Consider the following 13,817-nt stretch of genomic DNA (forward strand, 5'->3'; position numbering starts at 1 on the left):
TCAATATAGCCGCTAATGTTCATTAACTTGTATTTTTATTATACTCTTTTCTTGTGATTGTTTCACTAGATTGCCGTTATACGATATTTTGTACACTGTAAAGTGATTAAAGTACTTTAACTATTTTATTGTAACTCTTTTTTAATGCAGGATTTTAAGTTTGCTAAACAATAATGCCGTAAAGTGAAAAAAATAGACTTAAATGTGACTAACGAGTCTTAACGGCATTATAGCTTAGCATTTAGTACATTTATATTTTTACTCAATGAACGCTACGAGCCAGTAACGGCATTTATAAAGTAAAATAAAACATGTTTTAAATTAAATATTAGATTTAAGTGTCGCTATCTCACAATAATACGCTATAATGCCGTTAAATAATCTCGCCCGGTGAGATCCTAGTTTCGCGGTCAGGGGTCAGGGGTGAAATCAGTATTCAGATTTCAGTGCGTCGCAGGCGCTTACCGAATGCGCTTACGTAATTAAGAATTAAAATTCCCTATCTCAAAAAACAAACTTGCAGTATTCCTAATAATAATAATAAACTAAGTTGAACAATACCTACTAGAATAAAAAAAGTATCACTAAAATCGGACTTGTGGTTCCGGAGATATGCGTGCACAAACATAAAAACATACATACATACATACCTACATACATACATACACTTTTGAAATTTGGCACATCTGTTCAGAAGCTGTCATAGATTGATATAATATTTTATATTATACAAAAACTGGGCAGTTCTGGAAATATTACATACATGTACATTGTACGCGTCGAATTGATAACCTCCTTTTTTGAAGTCGGTTAAAAATATAATTTTATGTTAAAAATAACATTTGACTTGATTTGTATTTTGTAGTTTCATTAAGTTTTATTTTATTTAGTTGTGTTGTTTTTATTTGAGACACAAAGACTTAAAAACGGCCGTCTTAAGAGCATGCAATAATAGGCATGATGACAATTTTTTTTTCTTATCGGTAGTTGAAAGACACTTAAAAAATAGAAACATCGTTGAAAGAATGACTCTGATAGCTTAAAAATTCACCAAGATATGACAATTCAAATATTTCATAAAAAAGACCTGCCCGAAACGCTTCATACAAAGTGCTACGAAAGTATGACGTCAGTCTTTCGTAGTTTGTACGCATCGGGAGGCAACTTTGTTCGACAGGTATATTAAATATTGCGTTTATGAAAGTGATTTCATAACAAAAGTTGCTTTTAATTGCATAAGTTATCGAATTGTATACAAATATTAAGAAATTTAATTGAAAAAAGATTCGACTTGAATATCCAACTTTGAAGGCGCATAACAAAAAAAAAAATACAAATGCTATCAAGATGAAATTTTGAGAACACTTATTTTTTACCGTGATTTCTTTATTTCATTACCAAAATTCGCTAATCTTTGACCTTGTCATCATCCCTATTATAATATTATTATGTAGAAATGTTATCGTGCCTCTTACCCACCTAATTAATGTGATATTTGTATTAAGTACACTGAGCTAAACGTCCATACAAATCAGTTGTAAGTATAATCCCACCAAAACATTCAATGTAAAAAGGAGCCAAGCAAAATATTGCATAGCCATGCAATATATTTATCGTAAAAAGTTTTCAGATCACATTCAAGTCAAGCCTTCCACTTATTTTGTAATTTAAACCAACATTAAGTGAATTTATCAATAGTTTTCTTTATTTTATAATTATTATAGTGGCTCGGCAATTACGGTACAGAACCCTATGTACGCCAGTCCGACTCGCACTTGGCCAGTTTCATAATTTTTCCTTTCACTGTGGATAACGACCAACCTTGTTGCCAAATTTCAAGGTTCTAAGTCTGCAAATCTAAGTCATCAAAATTCTAAGGTACTTCTACCTTAGAATTTTGATGATCTGTCAGACAGTGTGTGACAAAATGTAGTAAATTCGATCATCCGTAACTAATTATTAAACTATTATCGAAATGTTATGTAATTTGGAGGTTAAGCTAGTTTTAATACTTGCTCCTAGTCACCGAAATTCTAAATCCCTAGCTTTGTTAACATCGAAGATAAAGAGGGTGTGAAAAAGCCGCGAACTGCTTCGAGAAAAGTATGCTACGGCCGTGCCTTTGATAAAAAGCTTGGCTGGAGCACTGCCATGCTCCCAGATATACTATAGAGCTATCTAAGATGCTCAATGGGTGGGTGGATGGGTTTTAATTTATTACAAAACTAGCTTGGTCGGCAAACGTTGTTTTGCCATATATATTCGCCCATTGCCATATAAAGTATACTACGTACTTAACACTTATATCTCAATGATTTCGCCCATATTAGTGCCTTATCACACTGGCGATTAGCGAGCGATTTGAAAGCGACACGACTGCGCAGCGTCGTCGCGGCATGGCGTGGACGCCATTTTGTACAAATCAATCAAATCAAATCAAATTTATTTCTGAATAAATTTAAAATAAATGTTTTCAGAATGTCCTACATGATGCCTACCACCGGTTTGGGAACTAACCCGGCGAGAAGAACCGGCGTAAGAAACTCGCACGGGGCCCACTTTTTTACCAAAAAAGTGAGAAAAAAATTAATCTTTTAAAATAAAGTTTACAATTTTGTAAGTAATTATTATATACAATATCCACATATTGTAAGTCCTATAATAATGAAGAAGTAGCCTTGCAAGAAGCCATCCTACTCCCAAGGTGTGCCATCGTTTATGAAATCATTGACCTTATAATAGGCTTTGGCACACAAAAGTTATTTAACTACTTATTAAATTTATTAATGGAAAGATTTTGAACGTTTTCTGGGATTTTGTTGTAAAGGCGTATACATTGACCTTTAAAAGATTTACTGACTTTACTAAGTCTGATCACCGGCATATCTAGCTTGTGCTTATTTCTAGTATTCCTAGAGTGAATGTCACTTTTAACTTTAAATTTACTTATATTTTTTCTAACATATATTACATTATCCAAAATGTATTCCGACTCGCACTTGGCCGATTAATATCTATGTGCTGCATATTCAGTAGGTCTGAGAATCGGCTACTGGCTACTTTTTATATTGATAAGTGCATTTGTTCAATAAATAATAGTAAATTATTACAACTCGCGACTGACCATTGTTTGTGCGACGGGATAGCGTTGGACGTTGCCACGGTGCCATACTTATTTAGTCACTTCAATAAAATAATATGGGCGAATTGTGAAATACTTTATAAGGCAAAACAACGTTGCCGGGACAGCTAGTTGTAAAAAGTATCCTATGTCCGTCTCCTGGTTCTAAGCTACCTATCCACCAATTTTCAGCCAAATCGGTTCATCCGTTCTTGAGTTATAAGTAGTGTAACTAACAACACTTTCTTTTATATATATAGATATGATCCCTATTTAATACTTTAACTCCGTATAGTTAAATATCACAATGCAATATTTTTCGCTTTTTGTCGCTATAACGCCGTTAACGTAAAAAGTAAATAGTGTAACGGCGTTTTAGCGGAACAATGAGTGGAGTTATTCATATACATTTTGTAGTTTACTAGACTTAAATGCGGTAAAATACCAATAACAGCACTAAAGACTAACATAAGTTACTTCTGTATTACTTGATATTAAGCTAAATCAGGGTTATGTACTATAACGACATTTTAGCTAAACATATGAGAAAATGTTTGTAGTGTTTTAATAGACAACGTTTTTATTAGGAATAGAAACACTAAAATGCCGTTAAGGTATACGTAACGGCACTTAAGTCAAATTATAGATGAAAGAAAGAAACATTAATGTTGAACTAAAACGAAAAAGAGGTTTTTTTAATTCATAAATAAATTCTAGAAGATCGCATATTAATAGATAATAAGTATCTCTTTTATGTATGTTCTGGTGCTTTTCGATCTCAAATCGGTTTTGTCATTGAGGAGTTACATAGGTTTAAAGTTTTACCGCGTTTTTTACTCATAACTCAAAAGTAGGTTTTGGTAGATAACGGCATTATAGTCATACCACGGCAGTATTAACAGATGTATTATTTTGCTCTATGGTTAAACATTTAAGCTGTATAAAAAAATGCACGGAGTTACGTCAAATTTAGATAAGACGCGGTGTTTAGTTTTAACGATATTTTCATTATAATTTATAGTTTCGGACATAGCCTATTAGTCGTGTTTAGACTCGTGTTCGTTTCGTTTTCCAATGCGCATTGCGTATGCGCAAAAATAAAAATTAGTGTCAGTCTCATGACGTGGTAAAATTTGACAAAAATTGATTATAATTTATATTATTGTACATGCGCGAAAGCTGCACGTCATGCGCAGTGAAAAATGAAACGAATAGGTATTAGTTACGACTAAATATTATTATCATACTCTTTTTTTTTCACGTTGGGAAATGCTTTATGCATCCCTGGTATTCCCGGTAGCACTGAAGAAAGGCCACCGCGTAAACCGTTTCTGGGTAAAGACGGTGCTGACTGAAAAACCCGACGACGGGCGACGTTCTTCCTTATGTTGTGCTAGACCAGGGGTTCCTAAACTGTGAGACGCGGTGCCCCGGTGCGCAGTGGAAAGACAAGAGGGGTGCTGTGAGTCGCTTCTTCATCATTATCCGAAACCACAAATATTATAAATTTAAATTTTCTATTAATGATGTAAAGCAGGTAGAATATGATTAAATATTTGTTTATTACTATTTACCTGCTTAACCTAACTATAATAGTCATTTAAAGGTATTTATTTATGTATCTTTATTCTTTTTTAATAGGTAGCCTGTAGAGTAGGGCGCCGTGACAAAACATTTTAGGTGTAACTGCACCGTAGGTTGAAAAAGATTGGGAACCCCTGTGCTAGACTGTAGATGGAGTCGTGAGCGCTTTTATGTGTCATTCTTGACTCCGCCGCGCGCTGGTGCTCGCCTGCTTACCCTTAGCAGGCCCGCGCCATTACTACTATCATAGAGTCAGTCCACATGGCGCTGCGTCATCGCAACGCAATTATTTTGACGCATAGTCGCACAGAATACAAATTACTCACGGAGGTCAACACCCCCTCCCGCTTTGTCTCGGGGGCTGCTGTCCGTCATTTATGCGTTGTGACGACGCAGCGCGCCGTGTGAACACCTTGGTTATTACTTATTACTTATTTGTATGTAAAACAACACGGCACTTGTGGACTCGCTCATATTCTGCTTATTTTTTTTTACATGTATAACATCAACATAATATAAAATCGATAAACATTTTATTAATCGACAACCCTTGAGTGTTGACAGATGACACATGACATTTCGTATGCTAAATCGACATTGTTTTGTTATCAATTTCAATTGTTAGAATTATTATTATAAAAATAGGTGAAATAAATAATAAACAAAATCATTTTCGACACTGTTTTCTACGATTATCTTTTAAGGAAACTGTAAATACATTATCGTCATCAAACACGTCAAGTTTTTGTTGTTTAAAAATTTCTGTCGCTAAGTTGTCAGACAAGTTTGGTAAGTTAATAATTATTGCTAAGTTTTTTGTAAGTATGTATTACGTTTCTGCACTCAAACATTTCGAGCAAATTACACACATACACATTTACACACATAATATATTCACATTTTACCCGCATATATATAATACTAGCTGTCCCGGTGAACTTCGTGTCACTAACCTTCCCTGGACTTCTACGAATATTTTAAGACTAAAATTAGCCCAATCCGTTCAGCCGTTTTCGAGTTTTAGCGTTACTATCACAATTGAAAATCCATTTTTATATATATTATAATACTAGCTGTCCCGGTGAACTTCGTGTCACTTTAAAACCTTCCCTGGACTTCTACGAATATTTTAAGACTAAAATTAGCCCAATCCGTTCAGCCGTTTTCGAGTTTTAGCGTTACTAACACAATTGAAAATCCATTTTTATATATATAGATGTGCAATTAAGTATCAGTTACAAACATTGTTTTATGCCTAACATTATTTGAGTTTGAGTAGTACCAAAGTGTTCACGTTGAAAAGAGTTAAAACCTTTTTGTATGGAGCGTGGCATACATAATGTTTATTTTCGTGTAAACCTATGAAACATATTATGTCAATCGACAGAAAAACTAAGGAAACGTAACTCCCATACTTCAATTTGGTTCCTTTTTGCACACTAAAATATAGCAATAGCAATGAAACACTAACACTCAAATTTACGAAATTAAGCCGTTGACATTAATTGTCTCTTCTATATGTACACAAAATTGTGTACCGAATACATGCATAAAGTATGCATGCATTCGGGTCACATTTTGTAGACTCGTGGACAATTTTTTTGACACGGTTACTCTTCCTTAATTTTTATTATATTTTGTAGTAAACAACAATTTTTTATTTGAAATATTTCAGATATATGAATAATAAAATAAAATTATTTTACATTTTCTGACTGAAATAACTCAGAAAGTATATCATTTACAACATTTTGTCGAAGAATATTTATTGCTTGTAAACATCTTCTCTATTGATTGTCATATTATGTTTCATAGGTGTACACCAAAATACAACATTTTATATGTACTTGTATAGGTCTACCAGAATCTGATGGCAAAAAGCAAAAAAATAAATTGACTAGCAATACTGGGATAGTTGGAATAAAACATTTTGATCCTTTTTTTTCCTTATAGCGGCTGATTCTGTGTGTGAAACATGCAAATATAAAAATTTATATAATCAAAATCAAGGATATTTTTTTAAAATCTGCCATCCATATTTGCTATCAGATCCAGGTAGACCTATAAGTTTAGGTAGTCCAATAAGGTTTGTTGTTCTTTTAATATTCATACAGATTCTCTTAATTCTTATCTTCTCAGAAAATGGAGGAGGAATTATCAATAAAATTGAATTCCCAACCAGTAGAGGAGGTTATCATAAAGTGCGAAGTTATAGAAATTTCTGATGAAGAGGAAATGCCAAAGAAGTAAGATATTTTTATTTTTTAAGAGGATCTATATTCTGCCTAAAAGCTGAACCCTTGTTGTCTCTAACTTCTATAACTTTCAATTTCAAGGTATGTTTAAAGTCTATAATCTATATCAGGGGTTCCCAAACTGTGCGCCGCGGCGCCCTGGTGCGCCGTGGAGAGGCAAGAGGGGCGCCGTAAGTCTAGGGTTGTCATCCGTCCGGATTTCCCCGGATTTGTCCTAGTTTGAAGGGCGTCCGGGGTGCGTCCGGCCGGTTTTTTGAAAAGCGTCCGGGTGAAATCTATACACTTTTGATGAGATAAATTTAACTTTTAAGTCATGCAGCAATTAACGAAAGATAAAAACTCGCTAAGCATACACACGCTTTCTTGCACGGACTTGAGTTAGTCAGATTTTTCCAAATTCTTGTTGGAAAAGCAAAAATCGGCAGGACGTTATCGTAAATACGAAAATAGAGAAGGGCGCCGTGACAAAATATTGACTTGTAAGTGCGCCGCAAGCTGAAAAAGATTGGGAACCTCTGATCTATATAATTTGTAAGAAATCTTAAAAATAGTTTTTAGTTTATGGTTATTTGTATGTATAAATCAATTCTAATTTGCAGAAAGAGAATACGCAAAAAGTATGTCCCCAAGCAGCAACCGTCACCATGTGACGACTGCGGAAAAGTATTTCAAACTGGATATGAGTTGAAAAAACACAAACGAACTCACAGTGGAGAGCGACCATACCAATGTACCATGTGTGGTAAAACATACACACAGCTAGGACATTTAAGTATACATGCACTATCACATCAAGGTAATTTAGCCTGCCAGCTTACCTATACATATAAATTGCAAACCTTTGTAATGTCAATGTTTGTCCTTACTCCTTGTCGTAGATATCATTTGCAATGTTTCAATGAAAACAGCTTATGTAAAAAACAATGGAATGGGAATATATTACGAAATTAGGCACTTACTAATTTAATGCTTTAATATTGCAGGCATTAAAAATTTCAATTGCACAGAATGTGGGGCGTCGTTCTACCGAAAAGCCGATCTGGACAGACATGAGAAAATACATTCGGGGATCAAACCTCACCAGTGCGAGATCTGCTCGAAAAGCTTTGTTCAAAAGAATAACTTGGTGATGCATGTCAAAACACACATCGGAGAGAAACCCCACGAGTGTGTGGTCTGCGGCAAAAGATTTTTAACTAGGAGCAAGATGAATTTGCACGCCAAGAAACATGATAAAGAGAAAAAAAAGAAGGATCTTGGACCTTTTCACGATTAGGTGTTTTTGTGGTTTTAGCTAAATTAGGTGATAATTATTATCTGTGGATAAGATAAGTAATATTTGTACAAACCACTGTGGATGGATATCTGGGATATTTGATATTTTAAAGCAATGTTGTAGCTAGACGCTAGTAATTAGCTATATTTTGCTATTTGACATTAATAAGCACAGTTGTACGCAAAATTGTGTTCAGAATATTTGTTCAGTGTAACACTCAAAAGTGGAAGTGTTGAATGTTGATTTATCCACAAATATTGGACAATTTTAATGCTGGAGTCATGTGTTGACTTATGCCGCGTCGCGTCAATCTTTTCTGATAGGGGTCAGGGCATTTATAAGAAAAATATTAAGTACTTATTGGTTTATATACAAAACTGAAGCTCGTTTTTTCAATAAATTTTTATTACTTATTAAGTAAGTACATGAATATGTATACCTATCTAATTTATTTCTATGCCAGTAAATTTTAGAGTTGTTACTTCATCGAAGCTCAATATTAGTTTTGGTTGTAAATTATTATTATTATTTTTAGCGCCGCAATTAATATTATTATATTTAGTAAGTATTATTATTTTTATGAAAACATGTTTTAAAGCTTTAAAACATTTTTTTGTCTTATTATCTAGGGGGGTATTACATTATCATTTATATTGGATCATTTCTATGATCATATATAGGATCCAATATATATGATCATTTGATCATATCTGCATATTACATTATCATATTTCATTGATCCTATTTTACGTCATATGTGGTTTCAATAGCCAATGGAGAGTGCTAACGCTGACAGGTATTGACGTCAGGGTTACTAGATCTCAGAGAATTCGATTTGTCAAAAGACATCGTCATCCATACTTAATATTATAAATGCGAAAGTATCTCTGTCTGTCTGTCTGTCTGTCTGTCTGTCTGTCTCGCTTTCACGCCAAAACTACTGAACCAATTGCAATGAAATTTTGTACACAGTTATTCTAGAGTCTGAGAAAGGACATAGGCTACATTTTGATGTGGGAAAATATCTTATTTCCATGAAAATATCGATGAAAATTAATTCGCATTGCGCGTGGGCAGCGCTCATCCCGGGGGTCCTGGGTTCGAGTCCCGCAGGCGGAACAAAAAGTTTTCAATGTTCCTGGATCTTGGATGTGTATTAAAATAATATTTCAAAAATCTTAAATGTATTAATTTATGTATAATATTATAAAAAATCCAGAAATATATCGATGCAATGAACATTTTAGTTCTAATACGATTCAACAGATGGCGTTTTATTTTTTACTTTATTGTAACATAGAACTAATCATACTTATTAGTTAGTATGTTTTTGTTTATAGTTTTTAATCTATACTAATATTATAAATGCGAAAGTATCTCTGTCTGTCTGTCTGTCTGTCTGTCTGTCTCGCTTTCACGCCAAAACTACCGAACCGATTGTAATGAAATTTTGTATACAGATAGTCTAAAGCCTGAGAAAGGACATAGGCTACTTTTTTACTGGAAAAAAGGGTTGTAAGGGGGTGAAAATACGAAAATTTGTTCAAATTAAGTTAGTTCCAAAAAATCAGACTAGATGGCGCCGTGCGTCTCTTACATTGCGCTAACGCTTGCCCATCATCTTTCTATAAGAGGTGGTATCATTATACATTCGAGTTTCGATTTTTTTCGGTTGTTATTTCTTTTTTACGTTATTAATTATAAGTCAGTACTTTATATTATATACAGTGACGTAACCTTATGCCCCAATTTCACCAACGACTGTTAAAGTTAACGCTCGAATTAGTATCACGTTACCTCTTTCATTTTTCTTATGAATGAAAGAGAAGACATGACATTTTAACAAGCTGTTAACACTAACATACGTTGGTGAAATTGGGGCTAAACCTATCAATGATAAATAGTTTATGGGTAAAGCTGTGTAATTGGCGGGCTAAATAAGCTTTAAAATTTGGCATAATATATAAAGTTTAATTTTAAAAAATGAAATATTATGTGCACACTGCACAGCTGTTTTGATATAAGGGGTACCAGGGTTTTTTTTTATAAAAGCTTTTGACACCAATTTTGTTGACATCGCGCGCTATAAACTGAAGTCCACGCGGACGAAGTCGCGGGCAACAGCTAGTTTTTAATATGGCTTGTTTTTTGTTATTTCCGCAAGATTATCCAAGTATATAATTAGAAAAATAATTACATTACATTATTTGAAACATATTAACGAACAAGAAATTAAAAACTCTTTTTTATATTAAATAACTGGCAACACCTATTTCTATGACCGTATTGGATCCAATCTCTTAGCAAATGTCAAAAATCTATGATCAAGGAAGAAATGAATCATATGTCTATATTACATTATCCAATATCATTGACTCAATGATCTCGGATCCAATATCTATACTAATATTATAATTCTGCAGAGTTTGTTTGTTTGTTTGAACGCGCTAATCTCAGGAACTACTGGTCCGATTTGAAAAATTATTTCAGTGTTAGATAGCCCATTTATCGAGGAAGGCTATAGGCTATATTTTATTACGCTAAGACTAATGGGAGCGAAGAAATACAGAAAAATGTGAAAAAAATGGGGGATATTATTTGAAAGGGCTTATTTGAACGCGCTCATCTCAGGAAATACTGGTCCGATTTGAAAAATTCTTTCAGTGTTAGATAGCCCATTGATCGAGGAAGGTTATAGGCTATATTTTATCACGCTAAGACTAATAAGAGCGAAGAAATAAAGGAAAGTGCGGAAAAAACGGGGGAAATTAAAGGGCTTATTTGAACGCGCTAATCTCAGGAACTACTGGTCCGATTTGAAAAATTCTTTCAATGTTAGATAGCCTATTTATCGAGGAAGGCCATAGGTTATATTTTATTATACGACTATTAGGAGCGAATAAATAGAGGAAAATGTGGAAAAAACGGGGGAAATTATATGAAATTGCTTATTATCTTAAGATTCTTAAGAACTACTGGAGCAATTTTTATGTTATTTGGCAAACATGAAGAATAGACCACGTTAAGGGACATAGGCTATTTTTTGCGGAAAAAGTACGGTCGCGTGAAATTCCTAAATTACGCAAGCGAAACCGCGCGGAACATCTATATATAATAAAATCGTAGGAAAGTCAATGCTGTACATTGAATATTTTTGTACAATAAATAATACTTGGGACGTGATCTACTATATTAACGCGGACGAAGTCGCGGGCAACAGCTAGTATATGATAATCTAATATCCCCCTTACGCTGACTGCACTCGCTGGCCGCCGCGCGTCGCGGGTGGCCGGTGCTGATTGATGGCTGGAGTGGTACGCCGTACGATATTCTACGTTTTTGGTTTAAGCGTACTGTGGTGTGCTGATATTTATAATACGCGTCCGACGATCAGCGAGCAGTCAGCACGTCAAATTATCTGTCTGGAATTTGGTAATTTGCCGTACCTACTGAATACTGATGCTTGTAACAAAACAAAGTGATACTTTAGGCTGTGTATAAATATTATGGAGCTTATATTAAAATACTTAAAAGTTGCTCTTTCAGCGCTGCTACTTTCACAATAAATTCTATATAAGAAACTCATACACATTACACACCCTAAAGTATTATCAGTTACTAGCTGTTGCCCGCGACTTCGTCCGCGTGGACTTCAGTTTATATGAAATGAAAAATATTTATTTCTAAGTAGGTTAACAAAGTTAATACTTATAGAACGTCGTGTCTACATGAGGCCTACCACCTTATAGCGCGCGATGTCAACAAAATTGGTGTCAAAAGCTTTTATAAAAAAAACCCTGGTACCCCTTACATCAAAATAGCTGTGCAGTGTGCACATAATAATATTTCAATATTTTAATTAAACTTTATATTTTACACCAAATTTTTAAGCTTATTTAGCCTCGCAATTACACAACTTTACCCATAAACTATTTATCATTGATAGGTTTAAGGTTATGTCACTGGCTCACTGCAAAGATAAAGTACTGATTTATTAAATAACGTAAATAAGAAATAATAATCGAAAAAAATCGAAAACTAAATGTAAAATAATACCACCTCTTATAGAAAGACTTTTGGGCAAGCGTTAGCGCGATGTAGGAGACGCACGGCGCCATCTATTATGGATTTTTGGAACTAACGTAATTTGAACAAATTTACGCATTTTCACCCCCTTACAACGCTTTTTTCCAGTAAAAAAGTAGCCTATGTCCTTTCTCAGGCTTTAGACTATCTGTATACAAAATTTCATTACAATCGGTTCGGTAGTCTTGGCGTGAAAGCGAGACAGACAGATACTTTCGCATTTATAATATTAGTATAGATAATAGCTTCCACTTACCAGGGTTTGAAAAAGTTTTTAAATTTGACACAAATTATGTTGACACCGCGCGCTATAAACTAAAGTCCACGCGGACGAAGTCGCGGGCAACAGCTAGTTATGAATAAAAACAATATATAATAAAGTAGGTATCATTAGTTCTGTTACAAATTACAATGAAGTAAAAAATTTATTGCCATCTGTTTTCATATATTAGAATTAAAATGTTGATTGCATTGATATATTTTCTGGATGGAATAATATAGGCCAACACGGTACACTCGAACTCCTTTATAGATAAGATAGATTGATTATTATTATACCAAGTGATAATATTATTAAACATAATATTCTAACGTATTAAAAACTATAAACAAAAACATAGTATGATTAGTTCTATGTTACAATGAAGTAAAAAATAAAACGCCACCTGTTGTCATATATTAGAACTAAAATGTTCATTGCATCGATATATTTCTGGATTTTTTTATAATATTATACATAAAATATATTTAAGATTTTTGAAATATTATTATGATGCATATTATATAATATTTAATACACATCCAAGACCCAGGAACATTGAAAACTTTTTGTTCCGCCTGCGGGACGCGAACCCAGGACCCCCGGGATGAGGCGCGTGAAGAACTACAGTCTACAATGCGAATAAATTTTCATCGATATTTTCATGGAAATAAGATATTTTCCCACATCAAAATGTAGCCTATGTCCTTTCTCAGGCTCTAGAATAACTGTGTACAAAATTTCATTGCAATCGGTTCAGTAGTTTTGGCGTGAAAGTGGGACAGACAGACAGACAGACAGAGATACTTTCGCATTTATAATATTAATAGTATGGATCACGTCAAATGTTGTTGCACCCTGTATACAGGGGACTCATACACACCCTAAACTCTAAAGTATTATCACTTTGTTTTGTTACACCCAGTAGCGGTGTTAGAGGGGGGGGGGGCGACGCTAGGCGACGAAACAGGGCGCCGAATGCAAACAAAACGGGGCGCCGCAGGCGCTACCAGCAGGTCCAGCACCCTGGGCGCCGAAGAAATCTCGCCCAGGGCGTTGCTAGTGCTCAAACCGGCACTGAATATACGGTATACTCTGTATAGATAAGGTAAACGCTAAGGCTGGTTTTATCGTTAAGCGTTTCGGCAGCGCCGTTGGAGTTTTGGCGCTGCCGAAACGCTTAACGATAAAACCAGCCTAAATATACACAAGGTACGGTATAATAAAAAACCGAAG

The 13,817-nt window shown here is 34.5% G+C and overlaps 1 protein-coding gene across 2 annotated transcripts; it reads left to right on the top strand.

The window, feature by feature from the left end:
- The first annotated feature begins 5,335 nt into the window (after positions 1-5,335).
- On the top strand, positions 5,336-8,617 carry LOC121725585 (gastrula zinc finger protein XlCGF49.1-like). Of its 2 annotated transcripts, none has more exons than XM_042112607.1 (4): positions 5,336-5,494; positions 6,845-6,951; positions 7,560-7,756; positions 7,944-8,617. In XM_042112607.1, the coding sequence occupies exons 2-4, from the start codon at positions 6,848-6,850 to the stop codon at positions 8,234-8,236; spliced, it is 594 nt and encodes a 197-aa protein (XP_041968541.1). In that variant the 5' UTR covers positions 5,336-5,494; positions 6,845-6,847; the 3' UTR covers positions 8,237-8,617. The 2 variants fall into 2 exon arrangements, with proteins under 2 accessions (XP_041968541.1, XP_041968542.1); XM_042112608.1 differs by lacking the exon at positions 5,336-5,494 and adding an exon at positions 5,496-5,523.
- Positions 8,618-13,817: the final 5,200 nt, after the last annotated feature.

The sequence above is a fragment of the Aricia agestis genome, chromosome 3 (assembly GCF_905147365.1).
Source record: "Aricia agestis chromosome 3, ilAriAges1.1, whole genome shotgun sequence".
Classification (NCBI taxonomy): Eukaryota; Metazoa; Arthropoda; class Insecta; order Lepidoptera; family Lycaenidae; genus Aricia; species Aricia agestis.

Bases quoted from the DNA above. Each gene is read 5' to 3' on its own strand.
- LOC121725585 (XM_042112607.1), top strand. From the start codon at position 6,848: ATGGAGGAGGAATTATCAATAAAATTGAATTCCCAACCAGTAGAGGAG. The intron at 6,952-7,559 runs GTAAGATATTTT...TCTAATTTGCAG, and splicing joins GAAGAGGAAATGCCAAAGAA to AAAGAGAATACGCAAAAAGT. The intron at 7,757-7,943 runs GTAATTTAGCCT...TTAATATTGCAG, and splicing joins ACATGCACTATCACATCAAG to GCATTAAAAATTTCAATTGC.